Below are 16,838 nucleotides of genomic sequence, written 5' to 3' on the forward strand. Positions count from 1 at the left end.
CAGTTGTCGCAGGAACCCGAACTTCTCTCTTGAACCTCGGCGGTCTTCTTAGCGCCCGTTTCCGCAACCCCTCGTATATTTAGATATAAATGTGATATTTGGCTCTACTGGGCTCGCAGCCCTGACGCTCTCTGGGAGACTTTCAAGGAAGACACGAAGATGGCATTGGAAGCACTGAAATCCAGGAGACGGAGCGACTACAAGTTCGCGTTGGAGTATCGGACGCGATGGTGAATATGTCTCCATCCGCTGCGGTCATGCCCCGACGGCCAGCTAATTGCGCCCACCAGGAGTGACAATGACATGTACAGCCACGTGAACAACAGCGTATACTATTACCTGTACGTGGAGAACCTCAGGCATGCAGGGCCGGACTGATTGGATGAAGCTTCGACTCGGTCGTCAACACGTACCTCATCGAGCGCTGCTCACTGCATCCTCCCACATCTTCCCAGATTGGTCTCGTGGTGCACTCCCACTGCGACTACTTCGCCCCGGTCGAGTTCCCCTCGGTCGTCGATGTCACCTTGAGAGTCAATAAGCTGGGCAAGAGCTCAGTAACGTACGAGATTGGGGTATTTGAACGGGGCCAGGACGAAGTCAAAGCCGTCGGGGAGTTTGCCCACGTCTTTGTGGATAGAGGCAGTAGAAAGCCGGTGAAGCACGGCATGGCGGAAGCGTTGAGGACAGGCCTGAGCAAGATTCTGGTGCAAAAGCCAAAGCTCTGAAGCCATCTCGACTATCATCCGTCATTACTTGACGGTCCCTATTCGAGGTACGGAGCATTTATAGGCTGAGGATCTAGTAGATGAATGTGGTGGTCTTCAACCGTGTTCCGCATGGAGACTAGCGCAACGGCAATGGCTGCCCTCATTCATATCTGCCGTCGCCCGGGCTTCCTCTCAATATCAATCTCGACACTTTGATGCGCGCCAGCCTATAATAATCTGCCTATAGACCTTGCAACCCGCCAGGGTGTTTCAATCAAAGGTACACGATGCCGTGCACCCTCGAAACGTGGCTTCCATGCCAATGGAGCTGTCTTTTTACATCCGAATCCAACCCTCAGAAGTACCTCCATCACTCTACAGACGGTCGACCGTTCGCAGCTCCACGCAATCTCGTTCATGATGACTTCTCTTTTCCCCCAACGGTCCAAAGCATCTCGTCTCCTCACTACCTTTCTTCTAGGTTCACCCTTCGTTCTTGTAAGCGCTGAGGTTGTCCTGTACGGCCACAGCTTCCCGGTTCAAGACATCTTGAAGCTTCCTGCCCACCAGACATGCCCCGTCTTTTCGGACGGACTCACATCAACCTCCTTTCCGTGGACGCATAACCCAACCTGCCTTCAGGCTGCTCTTCCCGATAGTGAATCAGCGAAACAAACCTTCTGCGTTTACACAAACAGCCGCTTCGCCAACGATCGTGGTATCAGTCTCATCACCACGCCAGAGGTAGCAACCAGCTATTTGTTGGAGAGCTTCTCGCATGAGGATCAGGAGGATCGCGGCCAGGAGCCGTACCAAGCACGTGACACATCTGGCCGTGGCATCGGACTCTTCGCAAGGAACAAAATTGAGGCAGGAAATACTGTCATCCTGAAGCATCCTACTGTCATCATCTCCAACCATCTATTGCACGGCCGTGCAAGCGACGAGCGACACCGACTATTGGATCTGGCATTTAGGCAGCTGCCGGAGAAGACGCAAAAGACACTGGCAGGCCTGGCCAAGAGCAAGGGAGGTCATGAGCTAGATGACCTGATGAAAACAAATGGAATGGGAATGAGACTAGGAGAGGCTGATACCGTTGGTCACTTGGGCGTTGTGCCTGAAGCATCAGTAAGTGCATCGAGTTCCATGGCGGCCCCCGGGGGTGGGACGTAGCTGACAACATTGTAGAGGATCAATCACGCATGCCGTCCAAAGTGAGAAAGGACTTTGAATAAACGACGGGACTTGTATGGCTAATCTTGTCATCTAGCACTTACTACCGCTTCGACGACTACACGTTGACCCTCAACCTCTACGCCCTGCGGGATATCCAGCCTGGCGAGGAACTAACCTACTCCTGTATGCGCTTAACCCTTTCCATGCTCGCGGTTCAAGTTCTGTTGAACCGTCTTTAGCAGAACGTCATGCTGATCTTTATTTAGACGGTTTCTATGACCGCCCGCATGAAGAACGCGTCAAGGCTCTCAGGGAGCATTGGGGATTCACGTGTACATGTAGCCTCTGCTCTTCCTCGGCAGAGAACATTTCCAAGTCCGACCAACGTCTCAAGGACATCAAGGACATTAGAGACAACCTGCCCACAGGCTTTGAAAATGTCCCGCAATTCATCGCGCTGCTCCCCAACCTTGTCAATCTCATGGATGAGGAAGGCCTTGTCATCGAGAGGCCCATGTATGAGGAGATCCTCGCCTACTCATGGAGTGTCCTGGGTATAGAGCAGAGGGCGAAACATTGGGCTGGGCGGGCACGACGGGATTGGGAGATCATTGCTGGGAAGAATAGCTATGAGGCGAGGAGGACAGCGCAGATGGAGATGGATGTTAAAGCACATCAGACGTGGGCTACTTGGGACAAGGATCCCTGGGATGATAGCGTCTGGGAGGATGATCATCATGCCGAAGATGATGGTCATCACCACTGAAGTGGGATGTAGGTTGTGTTCCTCCGAATTCCTCGAGGTTGTAATGCATGTTGTATACTTACCCTGGCGCATCTAGAGTCCTTGTCCTTAGTTTACTCCGTGGGCAGTTCGGCACGCTGTTTATAGCTTTGAGTTGAACATGAACCCGTCTCTTTTGGCGAGAACATTTTGAGATGTTATATCGCAGAGCCATTACACTGAACGGATGCTTTCACCTTGGTTGGTTCTGAAGCCTGATTTCTGTAAACGAGGCGTATCGATTCGTGTGATAATGCTTCCCCCGGTGGAAATGGCTTCCTGGCCCGTAAAGAGAATGGTGCTCTCAGTGATTCTGATACGATCTACGCCCCCGGGTGGGTATACCTCTACAATATCGGTAACCTGTTGTACCAAAAAAAAAAAAGGGTCGCTTCCAGAGTACTGAGTGTTTGAGAGTTTAGTGCAGCGAGGAAAGAGGCACTGGAGCATGTGAGACGGGGAGTTCCGAGTGGAAGCCGAAGATGTGTGTTGCGATAGACTAACAGCAGCGAGCCAAAAGTTTAAGGTAGTGAGATTATCTTGACGCTGGGCTCCAGCATCATGGCCGATTTCTTTCGTTATATCGATCCAAGTGGAAATTGAGCTTCTGGACTTGCATGAACCTATACCGGCCGAGCTATTGTACCAAAAGAGCCAAGTGTTTTCTCTTCATTGTAAACAACCTTTCCGTACATTTATGCTTCCCAAGGCCCTCATCAACCCCGAACCCACCTGAAAAGTCCCCAATAGCTTTCACGCTCCTGGTCTAGGATAAGCATCTCGATATACAACTCCGGGACACTTCCAGGTCGTGAGTATACTGGTTGGAGCATCACAGTGAATTCATGGACCGCATTCACAATGGCCTGGTTCACTTATGTGTCCATCATCTGGAGAGCTCGCCCGCTGTATCTCGTCATCGCAGTGAGTTGGATGATCTTCACCAAAGGTTCTGACAAAGCCTTTGCCCCGGGCGGCTCTCTTTCCTAGAGTAATAGAATTTGACAATAGTAAAGGGGTGTCAGAGCCGAGATATGAGGGCAATGGAATTGTCCTGGTCTATGACGCCAACTGTATCCTATTAGGATGTAGTTGCGGGAACTAATAAAGTCTTTACCAAAGGCAGATGAAAGAGAATGGGGACTGCCTCCAGGGTTATTATTGGATACGTGTATGGGTTGGTAAAGTGAGCACTTGCGTAACCTTAGCGTTTCTGAGGAGCTGCACATCCCACGCAACTCCCATATCCTCCCACTGTACCTTATGTGGGTATGGAGCGGGAGAGAGAGATGGCATTCCATTCGCCAGTATCCAATATGACTCGACCATAGCAAGCTAGACTACACCCGACAATACGGGGAATGTACATATTGCCATCCAAAGAGCTATTCAATAAGACCTCTTTATCTGACTCCTGCCATTAGCCCAAGAGACAGTCGACGTGCGCCAATGACTGAATACGCCACCTTTGCAACATACCTAGCCCTCTCGCGTTCCGAAGCTGATCACCGTGTGAAAGCAGATATTCTTGTCGGCGTCCAGTTGCAAAGATCGATCGAGGGAACCGTGGACGGCGTGCACCGTATTGGGCCATTCAGGCATGATCCAACGGGCGAGGACAGAGTGGCAGGTTACCATCAGGTACGTGCTGGTTGTGTTTCGGCCTGCCCGTGGCCCAACCCTCATCCTGATGCATTGCCGTTTTCCACGTCCGACTGAGCGGCCAGGAAGCATGGAGAGATGGCAGACCTTATGACTCGCTTCATGACGCCTCCCTCCAGGTTTGATAATCCTTAGGGCCTAGCTTTCCTACTTGCTTATTCAAGAAGTGTAGCCAACAGGATTTAACAGAATACGCAGAATTTGACCTACAGAGCAAATGCAAGTAGGTTATCCACTCGGACGCGTATAGTAGCGATACGAAACAAGAGATACAGCAAGATCCCTGACCGGAGAGAAGTATATAATGATGATTGTTGCCTCTACCTAACCACACTAGCCAGGTCCGCACGGAATACGGACGTGATGAGTTGCTCGAAGACCGAAATCGACGCGAGAGGTTCAGGTTCAACGATCCCTTGACGGTCCACGGTTAGAAGCGGACTAATGGCGGTAGATTTGCGGATAAAGCGAACGAGCAATTTCAGCTCCGACAGGCCATTCGGATTCCAGCAGCAGATGGAAGCTGCGATTGCGGGGAAGGTGAAACTCGGCCTACGGTTTGCCTTATGCCTTACCATCGAGGTCAATCTCTCAAGAACTCATCTGTTGATTGGAGCCATGGGCACGCTGCCGTGCGATTGCCCTTTGATGAACCGCCAACTGTGTTTCTCTTCAAGCTACTCACTCGTCATTCAGTCCAATCCCCGTGGGGCAGTGGATGGAACTCCCGCTTGAGTATGGCCGACGAGTCGATAGTCTCCCGTGAACAAACGCAGGTCAATTTCCGCTGCATTCGTGGAATGATGTCCGGGTCAACAATCGTCAGATTCGGAGTCGCACATCGCTTCTAACGACGATTACGCATCCAGCTGTACGCTTCATTCCAGAAGTCCTGGTCCTTCCTTCTGATCAGGTTGCCCGTTTGGGATACGCCCTCGAACACCGCATCCCACAGTCGGAACGCTCTCTTCAAATCTTTGGCAAGGTGCTCCGTTTGTGGAAAGTACCGGGTCTGCGCCACCTCCAGTACGGTTGCCTTAGCACTTTCAGACTCGGGATTAGCTTGCTGGCAAAGCTCGTCGACATATGATTTCATAGCAACGCTGAGTGCACAATTGATCGGCAACAAAAATGGAAGCCTAGAATGTTGTCAGTTTTGTTTGGGCGGACGATGGTGAGAGATAACCTACTTCATGGCGACCTCAGTGATCGTCTCCGTAGGTATTTTGCGGTCCGCGCAACCGGAGAGGCACAGCTGAGTCGCGCTGACTTCGACCAAGTCACGTAAAGAACTACGCACTGCATTGACGACACTGTTATATCCCAACAGGTGCCGACTGAGCGGGCCGGTGTACCCCAGAGGTCTGTGTTGCAAGGTCGCGAGACCTGCCACGCGTGAAATCAAGAGCATATAGGAGTTTTGCTTGTCTGGAGCCGGGTTAACGTAGAAGTGGTTGCGAGTACATAACGCTTACCATCTCCACGGAAAGGAGCGCCTTTGTACGAGGGGAACATGCCAGCGTCTCCATTGAGCATCTCGAGTCGTAGCAGCTCCACTGCAAGGACAGCCGCTTCCTCGAGCTCAGAGTCGTTCTCGACGGCTTTGACCACGGCGGCGAGGATCTTGCCCCACGCTGTCAAGTTATGATTGAGATCCACATAGTCACGCAAAGTGAGGAACCGCCAAAGAGTGTTGTACTGGAGCTCGTCCGATGACGACAGGGGCTAGTAATGTTAGTACGACTTGGGAGGAGTACACACTGTGACATACGCTGTCAATGCTCTTTTTGCTGCTGGAGCTCTTCACGAATTCATCGTCCTTCAGGGCGAGGATGGCACGGCCCAAGAGGCCATAGCCCTGTTCATGTTAGCATTCTGTCAACTATCGAGCTAGAGCTGAAGGGCACGGCGGTTTACCTCGTATTTGGAGACGAATTTTGTATAGGTCTCTGCTTTGACATTCCACATCTCCACGACCCGACGCAAATCTCCGGCGCCTTTCATACTCAGTGTGGCGCGGTTTGAAAGTGCGGGGGTATCAGGAAACCAGCACTTCAACGTTATGTCCGTGTTCTGGTACCAGTAGTGCAGTGCAGAGGACAGCAGCTTAAGGGTTGTTGTCCGCAGGGGGTTGAGTTTGGAGCTAACTAAGGTTTTGTACGCGTTCGAGTCCCCTCCGTCGACGGGGACAGGCTCGATGATCTCGCTGGTCGCACGCCACTGCAGTAGACGTGGGTCTATCAGTCCTCGCGATAGATAGAAGTAGATTTCTTCTGGTAGACGTTGACCGAGAAACTCATGCGGGTCATTGGGCAGCTGGGCCTCCGCCGTGGGCAAGAGCTGACCGTTCTTGTCCATGACAATCTGGTGCTTTACCGCGAGCCGAGCCCTCCGGTATCTGTCGACGTAATTGGATTCCTTCACCCGTGGATCATCCGCAAAACTCTCAACCACACCCCATCCGGTTCTTCCATGGCTCATGATTAAGTCAAGCGCCAAGAAAGGCATCGGTTTGTTGGTGCGCATCGCTATGGGTGGGAACGTGGGAAGGAAGTGGTTCCCGGAGAGCATGCAAATGTCGATGAACATGTCTTCTGTGAGCGGCACATCGCCCATGACGGACCGCAAGCTCGCAAACAATCGGTTCCGCTTGATGGAGCGAAATCTATGGTCCTCGAAATCCCAAGCAATGATGGGTTGGCTACATGGGAAAAGCGCGAGCTCCGAAGAGCCAGCCGCAGCAAGCACCAGCTTGTTTTGCTCGAGATATGCCAGCTCCAGCGTGTCAGCAACGAGCAGCCGACTGATCAAACCCGACATACCTGAGCCCATTGGCTATATGGCGCTACCATGAACTGGATTCGGTTTTGAAATAGCACCTGCTGCAAGCCTCGCGCAAGGTCTTCGGGTAGTACGTATTCTAGAGCTTGTCAGTCGGTCCAGACGCATGCGCCTCAGGGCGACTCACTTGATTTGCCGAACTCTTGGACTGAGGAAGTGGCGTCGTGTTTATCGTACAGGGCCCATGCCTCGGCGTTCACACGCACAGCATCCTGCCTGTGTCGAAAGGGATCGTCCGGCTTTGCGAGGTCCACGCCCGGGAAAACGAAGACGAGATTGATCTGACGATCCTCGAAGTATCGTAGATCGGCCTCTATTGTATGCTTGAGGCCAAATGGAAGGCCACCTGTGGCGGGCAAAAGCAGCTCAGCCGCATGTTGTTGTATGCGCGTTCGCAGGTATTCGGAGGCGTCGACACCAATGCGGAAGCCTCGGAGCTCCTCCAACGATCCAAGCTCGTAGAGGGGGTTGATGGGGTTGATCCAGATATCAAAGTCTGTAATCATGTCGGATAGCGTGAGGGAGCAGAATCGGGAGAGGCGTGTTTAGGGAAGGAGGCAGGCAAAGGCGAGGCGGCGATGGGTGGAGGGGAGGGTTTCGCTGCGAGGTTGCGAAAAGGCCGGTGGAAGGGCGGCCCCAGGTCTCCAGGTGAGAGAAAGGATTGCGAGGCGGTGTGGAGCCGGCGACGTTTTGAGGCAATTGGCACAGGAACGGGGAGAAATGTGAGATGGGGGGGCTGGGTGCTGCGATGAATGATTATTGACAAGGTTCACCAACCCGAGGTTTGATGAGGTGCAGGTGGTGATGTACAGGGAATGCTACGAGATATTTAATACACAGTACACAGTAATACATAATAATAGGCTGGGGTTTATTTGGCTTATTTGGCACGCTAGGACGGCTTGAGACTAGCTCAGGAACGTAGCACCCCGCAATGAGGTGGAAGCTTGGACATTCATCGCTTTACTGTATGTACATGCAAAACCCCGAACTGATAACTGATTACTACAGTACATACCTACAGTATTGGCCTTGGCTACCCCAGGTGCAGAATCCTTTGCAAACAAATTAATAGGATGTAAAGAAGAGAATGTCTTCAACCGCACGGATTCCCGTCATCGACATCTTGGGAGACTCCGACGACGTCGCTCGGCAAGTCCTCGCCGCTGCTTCCACGCACGGCTTCCTCTTCATCAAGAACGATGGTGTGACGATACCCCCTCAGGATATTGCCGCCATGTTCGACCTGGTGAGACGAACCAAATGCTTTCTCCAAGGCATAGGCAGGGCCGTTCAGGTGACCAAATACAGTCGCGAGCATTCTTCAGTCTGCCAGAGGAGGACAAGGCCGAATGGGCCATCCATTCTACCAAAGCCGGCCTGAATAGAGGGTGGGTACGGATGCAGGGTGAATCGCTCGACCCAGAGACTACCAAGGCACGTCTTGTCTGCTGTTATTTGCCTACATCAACTACTCTCCCATCTAACAATCTTCAAACAGCAAGGCGACCCAAAAGAGTCCGTTCGTCCCCCTTCTTCTAGACACCTCCTCCTAACCCTCTCCCAACAGAGCTTTCAACATCGCCGAACCCGTCCCCACCCTACAACCGCTTCCCCCAATCCTCTCCGCTTCTTCTGATCTTATCCTCCGCTTCCAAACCGCCTGCCACACGCTCTGCACACGCATCTTGACCCTTCTCGGCACCGCCCTGCAGATCCCCGACCCGGACTGGTTCACGTCAAGGCACGACCAAACCCTCAACAAGCCGTCAGGCACTGTCTTCCGCCTACTTCACTACCCCAAGGTGGAGCGTTCCTCCCAAGACCGAGATGAGAAGCGCGTCCTCGCCGGCGCACACTCAGACTACGGTTCCATCACCCTACTCTTCCGCCAACCGACCCAGTCCCAGGCGGGACTGGAAGTGCTGACCCCTTCGCGGACGTGGGCTCGCGTACCAATCAACCCTGACCCTGCTACTCTCTCCGAACCTCCCATCTTAGTCAACATAGGCGATCTATTGTCCTTCTGGACCAAGGGCATGCTGAAGAGTACTGTGCATCGGGTCGTATCTGGCGGGCATGGTGAATGCGGTGTCACTAGGGCCAATGGCGACAGATATAGCATGGCGTACTTCTGTCACCCATTGAACGAGGCGAAACTGGAACCTGTGCCGAGCGAGGTGATTAGGCAGTATGGCGATCGAGGTGCCGAAGAGCTGGAAGCGCAGAGGAAGAAGGTGGGGTGGAAGCCGGGTGAAGCAATCACCGCGCAGGAGCATCTGGAGAGGAGGTTGAAGTCGACCTATATGCTTTAGGACAGATTATGGTGCCTATGGTGAGTACCGCGCTTCCACGACGCCGACTGTGACAAATGCCCTTGTTATGCATGCAGTTAACCCCACTCCATGCGGTTCATGTCGGGGAGTTCGCTCAGAGTCTAGGATGTTGCCAGGATTCATAGATCGTAATAGGTTTACACATCATCTAATCATCCCTTCCGCCTTCGCGCAGGTCTTCCTCCGCAATCTCCACTCACAATGTCCTTCATGAGTCCAATAGGTTCAGCAACATTGCCAATCGCTTCCACCTTACCGCCCATGGCTTTGATCATCCGCTCTCTGGCCTCTTGAGCCCCCGGTGCATCCCAACCCAACACTTGAGATGGCTGACACGCGTTCTTTGCCTCGATCTCAGGCTCCTCCTCTTCTTCCTCTTCCCCTTCCCCTCTTCCCGAGTGATCAGCTGCTTCGCCCTCAGCGCGCGCACTCGAGTCGCCGGGAGCGACAGAGCTAGGTCTCGACAAGGGCTCATCGACGGTAGAGGCATTCGAAGGCGCAGAGGGCGCTCTTCCTAGCTGGCGCTTTCGCTTGTTCACCTCATTACCGGCAATTTGTTGTTCGGCGGCAGCCCTACGCTGTGCCAGGATGCCAGTCATGATGCTCGAGTAGTCCTTCTTTGGCTCTATAGGAAGCGGTATGATGGAATCGGGTGCAGGTTCTTTCGTTGGCCTGCACGATCGCGCTTCGTATGCTTGTTTGCCTCGACATGTTGGTCCTGTGTTCGTATTGAAGGTCGGCGTGGAACCCGCACTAGATTTGGCGGTGGATGCGGTCGACGAAGCCGAAGGACGGCGTGAGGCGTTCATACTGGGACGTACATCCTGGGGTGGTACTGACCATGGGCCACCAATTGCAGGAGAACCGGGTTCTTCGCCATCATGTTCCCGGACAGTGCCCGCGTCCAGATGTGTAGACGAGTCTGTCGGAGAAGGGTTGGTGAGCAGTGACAGAACTAAGGCGCCAGGCTTCTGGGGTCCATTGCGCGATGTAGGCCTAGTTGCTCCTCTTCTCGGCGGCGCTTTACGCTTCCGCAGTTCCTCTTCCGACAGACGCACCGTGGGCACGTCGGGATAGGGTTGCTCGCGGTCTCGAGAGGCCCGAGAGGAAGGAGTTATTCTCAGAAGAAAATCTTCATAAGGCTGCAACTGGCCCGTTGATAGGCATGTCCACAGCCAGTCAGCACGGACAGCTGGTATTCTCTTCTCGGCGATGAACTTGGTCTTTTGCTCATTCGGCGTTTCCGTATTGCAGACTAGCACAGACGTCTTCGCTGACAGGAATTCATGGTATGTTGCCCCTGTGACGGGTCAGAGTAACGCACCGCAAGAAGGGAGGGGGTTAATGCAGTACCCATCAACGAGACTACCTTGGTCACGTGCAGCAACTCGATACCGCTGAACCCGGTTGCATTGATGCTCAGACCATTGAAGCCTGCTGGTATCAGACTTGTCAACAACAATGATTGACGCAATGACACGCACCGGGAATCGTCCCCGTTTGGAGTGGCCTGCATAAGACATGTTCGGCAGGGTCTAGCAAGCACTTAGCATGTAGACAGCGCTCGACCCACCAGTTAGTAGCCCTAGTCATCGGTCCGGCTCCTCCCGGAACCGAGTCCAAGTCCGTCGCAACATCGTGGGGTACTACTACGTATCCACGCGAGAGATGGTCGGATGATAATGTTAGCAGCTCTGCGGGGTCTTTGACGATGAACGCGCCGTTGCTGGCCAGGTGTTCTCTTAAGATTCTAGTCTGTACGAAGCGTCAGCAATTAGTCCTCTATTTGGTCTGGAACCACGGCATAGCCGCGACAGACGTCATACCTTCTCCGAATCAAAGCCGTGGGTGAGGATCGGTCGACCTTGAAAAATGCCCGTGTCAACAGCATCCAGATAAGGCGCATGCAATGCAGCGTTCTCCGAGATGCGCTCGGAAGGTGCAGCCGCGCCGCCCTCTTTTGTTGCGCTTCCATTGGGAGAGGCGGTATTGGTCAATTCGTCTTTGTCCCAATCTTCATCGCCAGCAGATTTCCTGTCGCGTCCCACCGCTGTAATGCCAGCCCAGAGAGCTTCGCTCTGGCTGCCCAGCTTGGAGCTCACCGAGCGCCTGAGCTTGCGTTTGAGCGGGTTGATAGCTGCCAGCTGCTCAGGCTCACGTGCGCGCTTCCCCAAATTCGGGGATATGTCGCGTCTCCGCACCCACGCACCTTGTCCTCTTTCCTCGACTGGCATCCTTGGGTCATAGTACGCCTCATCTAGGGCCATGCCTCTTTGTAGGCTCTGTTCGAACCACTCCCACGACACTACCTTCATGTTCCATGCCCGGGCATATTCGTACTTTTTCCCAGTGGGGAGAGCTGCAATGAGATGGGTGACGCTCTTGGTAAGGTCACCGTGGTACTCGGCACCGTTCTGCACGGCCTTTTCCTGTACATATCTCCGTTGCTCCGCTGTGTGGTGTTAGCGCGCGTGCGCGGAGGGACAGCAGATTGAGGAGTAGCGATGCGGGCAGCGTACGGTTGTCAAAGCCGGTGAGACAAATCTTGAGACGGTGGAAGACGGGGAGGTGGTATTCGTGCTCGAGAGCGGCGACAGGGACATGGCCTCCCCCGATCCAGATGTGGCGAAGAGCGTCGAGCCATTCTGGAGCGAGCACCTTGACGTCCTCGCGCTGCCTAGCGACGTAGCGGTACTTTGCGCTGTCGATTTTGCCGACAATGAGGTGGGTGACGTCGGAGGTGAGATCGAGCTTGATGGTGGCGCCCATCTCGGCGGCGATGGCAGCCAGTGCAGTCTGGGTCGAAGTGTTAGCGTTGTCCCCGATCGGGCAATGGGGCTGGCACACGCGTTCTTCGGGAAGGATGGCAGTGAAGCACACGATGGCGCCCGCGAGGGGCATCTGGCTGGGCTCTGGTCGACAATCAGTAGCGGCGAGGGGTGGAAGAGGATTATCAACCGTCATACCGTTTCGGCCACTCATGATGGGTATGGGTCCATGGTGCGGCTTGCTGGGGCTGCTGGTGGGCGGAAGCTCGTGGAGGAGAGTGTTTGTAGACGCACAATGCGCGTCTCGGAAACTATGAGGGAGGCTAAGCCAAGCGCCCACCACGGTGTCACGTGATTGGGAGTGATCTGCGCAGGGGATAAGCCACGCGAGCCGGGAAACAATCCAATGCCTTCTGTGGCGAGAAGGGGCGAAACGAACCATCACAGTACTACACAGGACTTCCTAGGGACACTACTTGTATGTACACAGTACTATGCTACTGCTACTACAGTACTTACTGTAGAGAACTGTTAACAGGTATTTGGTCATTTTGGCCATTATGGGACAAGTGTGAACAGCTGTATTCCAAAACAAGCTTTCTCTTCTCCATGCTCTTCTTCCTCTCTTCTTGTCCTCCTTTCCCGTCCCCCCTGACCACTGTGCGTACAAGTAAAGGCATGCCGGATCCAGAAAAAGTCTCGTTATCCACAATTCTCCCGTTCCCTCTGGATTCGATTCGATCCCGTCCTCTCCGTCGCCGTCCCCTCCCTCAAGCTCCTAGCTGCACCCAGAAGCCGATCCGACCCTTCGAGAGTCGAGACGACAGCAGAGCGACCTCATGACCTGGGTCACACTTCTCATGGCCAGCCCACTCGTCCTACAGTACAGTACTCTGCACTCTGCCCACTGTGGCACACCGCCCAGGCCAGCCCCGGCTCTGCCGCAAGCGGGAAATAATCATACTTGTAAAATAGATGCAAGTGGAAGCAGATGGATGACATCATGACGGGACGCCTGCCAAGTTGCATCATTGATCTGCCCACTTGGGCAACGACAAGCTTTTGTCCGGCACGTTCCGACGCTTTTGATCTCATCACCATGTTTTTACACAGTCTATGTATACTCTTTTTTTTCCCTCACATGACGCTGACTCACACGGCCACAAACCCACCTCCCCTCCCCTTGAGGTCTGCGGGGCAGGTTCCACTTTCTCACCGCTCATCAACCACCATCTCATTGCATACACTATCCGAATCTTGCCAATTGGAACACATCTCCCACGAATCGCACTCATTACACAGTACAGTACAGTACGGTACCGAGTTTTGTACTGCGGACGCGGCGTAGATCGCCGCGCATCACCCCCCACGCCAACCGAACCCGACACTTCATCGACTCTACGCACCTCTTCGCACCAGGTCTTCGCACCCAGGCCGACAATCCGCAGTACTCCGCGTTACCCTTACCCTGCCGTGTGCCCATTCTCCTGGCCCTTCTGGACTGACTGAGCTTACGACGAGCCGCGCGCCCTCTGATCCGTCCCTGGTCTGATTAGCTGGTCTCGCCCTTTCAACTGGTCGCCATCATCACTCACGGCACCGCCAGCCCACATACTTCCACCTCAACCGCACCTCTGCATCTCCGCACCCTCCGCACCCTCCGCACACCCCCGTCGCATTCTCCGTCGCCGCTACCTCGATGACTGCTGGCTCCGCGCCTACGTCTGACCAACCCTCCATTACTGTCTTTGCATCCGTGAGTGCCCCTCCCCCCCGCTTCGCCTTCCCTTCACATATCCCTCTTCCGCGCCTTTGTTGCGCAAGGAGACGTGTGTGTGTCCATTGCCCCTTCTCCAAGCATGGTACTCGGGACACGGTCATGCTACCTCAGCGACCAAATCCTTCCAGATATTCTATCGCCCTCTGCATGACCTGTCCAAATCCAACGTCCCTCATGTCATCTTGCTTTCCTTGATATACGGCCACATATCGCACCCTTTGCGCCGTTTCCCTGCTGCTCACGCGATCCTACTATGCCAGACTACTACCACGTCTACTCGAACCGCGGGCGTCTCTCTTACCTTCGCGAACATCCCCAGCACCCTTCCTGTAATTCCCGCGGTGTCTTTCAGGACCGCCCGAGACGACCGCATCGCATTCGCATCGCACCCGTAGCTCCCGAATGCCGGTTACTGGACAAGAACTCGAGGACCAAGTCCTATCTCGTTGACAGGTTTGGAAAGCTAACAAGGGACTCTCGCCTATTCGAGAAGTGGGAAAAGCTGGCAGGCCCTCGGGACAACGCGAAACGTTTCCTTCGTTCTCTTATAGACACCCACTTCCATTACTCCCACTTCCACGCCGACCGCCACGTCCACGAAGACTCGCCCAACATCAGTGGGGATACGTCCTCCCCGACCAGTAGGAGGGTATCCTGGGTCATTCCCGACATGAGGCCAACGCCGAGGAATTCCGTCTCCCTGGGCGTGCCGCACGCTGCCGTGGTCGACATGCACCGCTCCAGCGAAAGGCAGGCGGCGAAAAGCGTAGTCAACAGCGTTGTCAAGCCTCTGCCCGAGGAGAAACCTCTCGCCTCTGGAAACGGGGTGAGCCTTTGCATCCAGTTGGCGGAACCTGTCCTTTTTCTGCAGGGATTCGAGCAAGCCGAACACTCGGAGCGAAGCACTGCCATGCTTCGAGGGACCTTGCAATTGCATGTAACCAAACCTGCCAAGATCAAGGCAATTTCGCTCAAGTTTCGCGGCAAGGCTACCACCAAGTGGCCCGAGGGGATACCCCCGAAGAAGGTGGACTTCGAGGAAACCGATACCCTTATGGGCCATACCTGGCCCTTCTTCAATGCGCAGTTCCCGGCCGCAGAAGCCAGCACAGGTGCAGACCACGTCGAATTGCTGAAGAGCCCGTCTTCCACTGTGACTCAAAGGAGCCTGTTTGGAGGCTCGCCAAATGCGTCGTCGACAAATCTGAGCAGCAAGGAAGCCAGGCGCCTTTCGCTACAGGTTCACCAGTCACGTAGTTTTGGCAAGGGGGACCCGTCCACCCACGGCCCATCGGTTGCACAGAAGGGCTACCGAACCTTCAATCCTGGGAATTACCTGTACAATTTTGAGTTACCGCTGGACAGCCACCTTCCGGAGACCATTGACGTTGAACTCGGCTCCGTTCGCTATGAGCTGGAGGCTGTTGTGGAAAGAGCAGGCGCTTTTCGAGCGAACCTGGTTGGGACCAAGGAAGTCGTGTTGATTCGGATTCCTGCCGAAGGATCTCTAGAACAAGTCGAACCCATTGCCATTAGCCGTAGTTGGGAGGACCAGCTGCATTACGACATTGTCATATCCGGCAAGTCGTTTCCCCTCGGTGCACAGGTACCCATTGCGTTCAAGCTCACCCCTTTGGCCAAAGTGCAATGCCTCAGGATCAAGGTGTTTGTCACAGAGAACATAGAGTACTTTTGCGCCAACAAGCGCGTCCATCGCATGGAACCGGTGCGCAAGGTACTGTTGTTCGAGAAGCGTGCAGACGGCCCACCGACGAGTACGTTTCCTGGAAGCACAATGCGCATTGTGTCTGGTGGAGGCGTTCCATACGACCAGCGAGCGGCTGCCGCAAGGGGCGAAAACGTCCCAGTCCAGGACCCCACCAACCTGCTGGGTGACCTCAGTGGCGACGTGAATATAGGCCCCACGGAGATGGAATTCAATGTGCAGCTTCCGAGTTGCCATAACCTCAAGGACAAGGACAAGCAGTCCAGGCTTCATTTCGATACCACGTATCAAAATATCCAGGTCCACCACTGGATCAAAGTAAGCATCTTCCACCTCGGCCGTACCTGACTACCTAGGTAACCAAGCATGTAGATCGTCATGCGGCTCTCCAAAACCGACCAAAATGATCCCAATAAGAGACGACACTTTGAGATCTCCATTGACTCGCCCTTCCATATCCTGTCTTGCCGTGCCACTCAAGCCAACACGGTCCTACCCGCTTACTCGTCCCCCGAGCCTTCAAGTAACGATGCTCCTCGACCGGAGTGCGGCTGCCCAGGTGCCCCTATCCGTCGCGGCACTCCTACAAGTTTCATTCCAGGCTTGAGTACCGAGGACAGATCGAGAGCCAGCTCTATTGCGTCCGTGTCGAGCCCTGGGGCTGCTAGGCCACAGCAAGCTCACATTGCGGGTCGTCATGACATGGTTCTGCACCGGCCGATGCATCTCCTGCGAGCTCCTTCGTTCAATCCGCCGGCATTCGAAGACGAAGAACCGCCGCCTCCGATGGAAACGCCGCCGCCGCTCTACGAAAGCATTGCTTCACCGAGCAGTGGTTTAAATGATTACTTTGCTCGGCTGTCGGCCTACCTCGGCGATGATAGTGAAGGAGAGGATGAGCGTAGCCCGGCCAGAGTGGAAATCCCCCTCACACCTGGGAGCCGTGTCCACAGCAGGAGCATGGATGTGCCGCGAACCTGGTTGCCAGTTGGGCAGTGACGGAACAGGGACAATGGATGGGTAATGATGACACGACATGTGGGCAACATGCG

General features: G+C 54.4%; 6 protein-coding genes across 6 annotated transcripts; 5 read left to right on the forward strand and 1 right to left on the reverse strand.

The window, feature by feature from the left end:
• Positions 1-159: 159 nt before the first annotated feature.
• Positions 160-728, forward strand: EI97DRAFT_366943 (Thioesterase/thiol ester dehydrase-isomerase; the record flags this gene model as incomplete). Its single annotated transcript, XM_033795060.1, has 3 exons — positions 160-230; positions 291-341; positions 389-728. 3 exons carry the CDS (start codon positions 160-162, stop codon positions 726-728), a joined length of 462 nt encoding a protein of 153 aa, XP_033658195.1.
• A 402-nt stretch (positions 729-1,130) lies between these two features.
• EI97DRAFT_368648 (SET domain-containing protein) lies at positions 1,131-2,655 on the forward strand (the record flags this gene model as incomplete). Its single annotated transcript, XM_033795147.1, has 4 exons — positions 1,131-1,841; positions 1,902-1,927; positions 1,984-2,072; positions 2,156-2,655. 4 exons carry the CDS (start codon positions 1,131-1,133, stop codon positions 2,653-2,655), a joined length of 1,326 nt encoding a protein of 441 aa, XP_033658196.1.
• Positions 2,656-4,122: 1,467 nt separating this feature from the next.
• Positions 4,123-4,769, forward strand: EI97DRAFT_438121 (uncharacterized protein; the record flags this gene model as incomplete). Its single annotated transcript, XM_033799472.1, has 3 exons — positions 4,123-4,314; positions 4,500-4,558; positions 4,673-4,769. 3 exons carry the CDS (start codon positions 4,123-4,125, stop codon positions 4,767-4,769), a joined length of 348 nt encoding a protein of 115 aa, XP_033658197.1.
• Positions 4,770-8,266: 3,497 nt separating this feature from the next.
• Positions 8,267-9,491, forward strand: EI97DRAFT_446880 (Clavaminate synthase-like protein; the record flags this gene model as incomplete). The annotated part of the gene is made up of 4 exons (XM_033800062.1): positions 8,267-8,425; positions 8,488-8,613; positions 8,678-8,694; positions 8,747-9,491. The coding sequence occupies 4 exons, from the start codon at positions 8,267-8,269 to the stop codon at positions 9,489-9,491; spliced, it is 1,047 nt and encodes a 348-aa protein (XP_033658198.1).
• A 173-nt stretch (positions 9,492-9,664) lies between these two features.
• On the reverse strand, positions 9,665-12,494 carry EI97DRAFT_453917 (uncharacterized protein; the record flags this gene model as incomplete). Its single annotated transcript, XM_033800489.1, has 7 exons — positions 9,665-10,812; positions 10,866-10,946; positions 10,997-11,267; positions 11,339-11,964; positions 12,032-12,308; positions 12,360-12,424; positions 12,479-12,494. The coding sequence occupies 7 exons, from the start codon at positions 12,492-12,494 to the stop codon at positions 9,665-9,667; spliced, it is 2,484 nt and encodes an 827-aa protein (XP_033658199.1).
• Positions 12,495-14,313: 1,819 nt separating this feature from the next.
• On the forward strand, positions 14,314-16,785 carry EI97DRAFT_367964 (uncharacterized protein; the record flags this gene model as incomplete). The annotated part of the gene is made up of 3 exons (XM_033795113.1): positions 14,314-14,505; positions 14,554-16,104; positions 16,159-16,785. 3 exons carry the CDS (start codon positions 14,314-14,316, stop codon positions 16,783-16,785), a joined length of 2,370 nt encoding a protein of 789 aa, XP_033658200.1.
• Between the last annotated feature and the right edge of the window lie 53 nt (positions 16,786-16,838).

Source organism: Westerdykella ornata (assembly GCF_010094085.1).
Source record: "Westerdykella ornata strain CBS 379.55 unplaced genomic scaffold EI97scaffold_1, whole genome shotgun sequence".
In the NCBI taxonomy this organism is placed as follows: Eukaryota; Fungi; Ascomycota; class Dothideomycetes; order Pleosporales; family Sporormiaceae; genus Westerdykella; species Westerdykella ornata.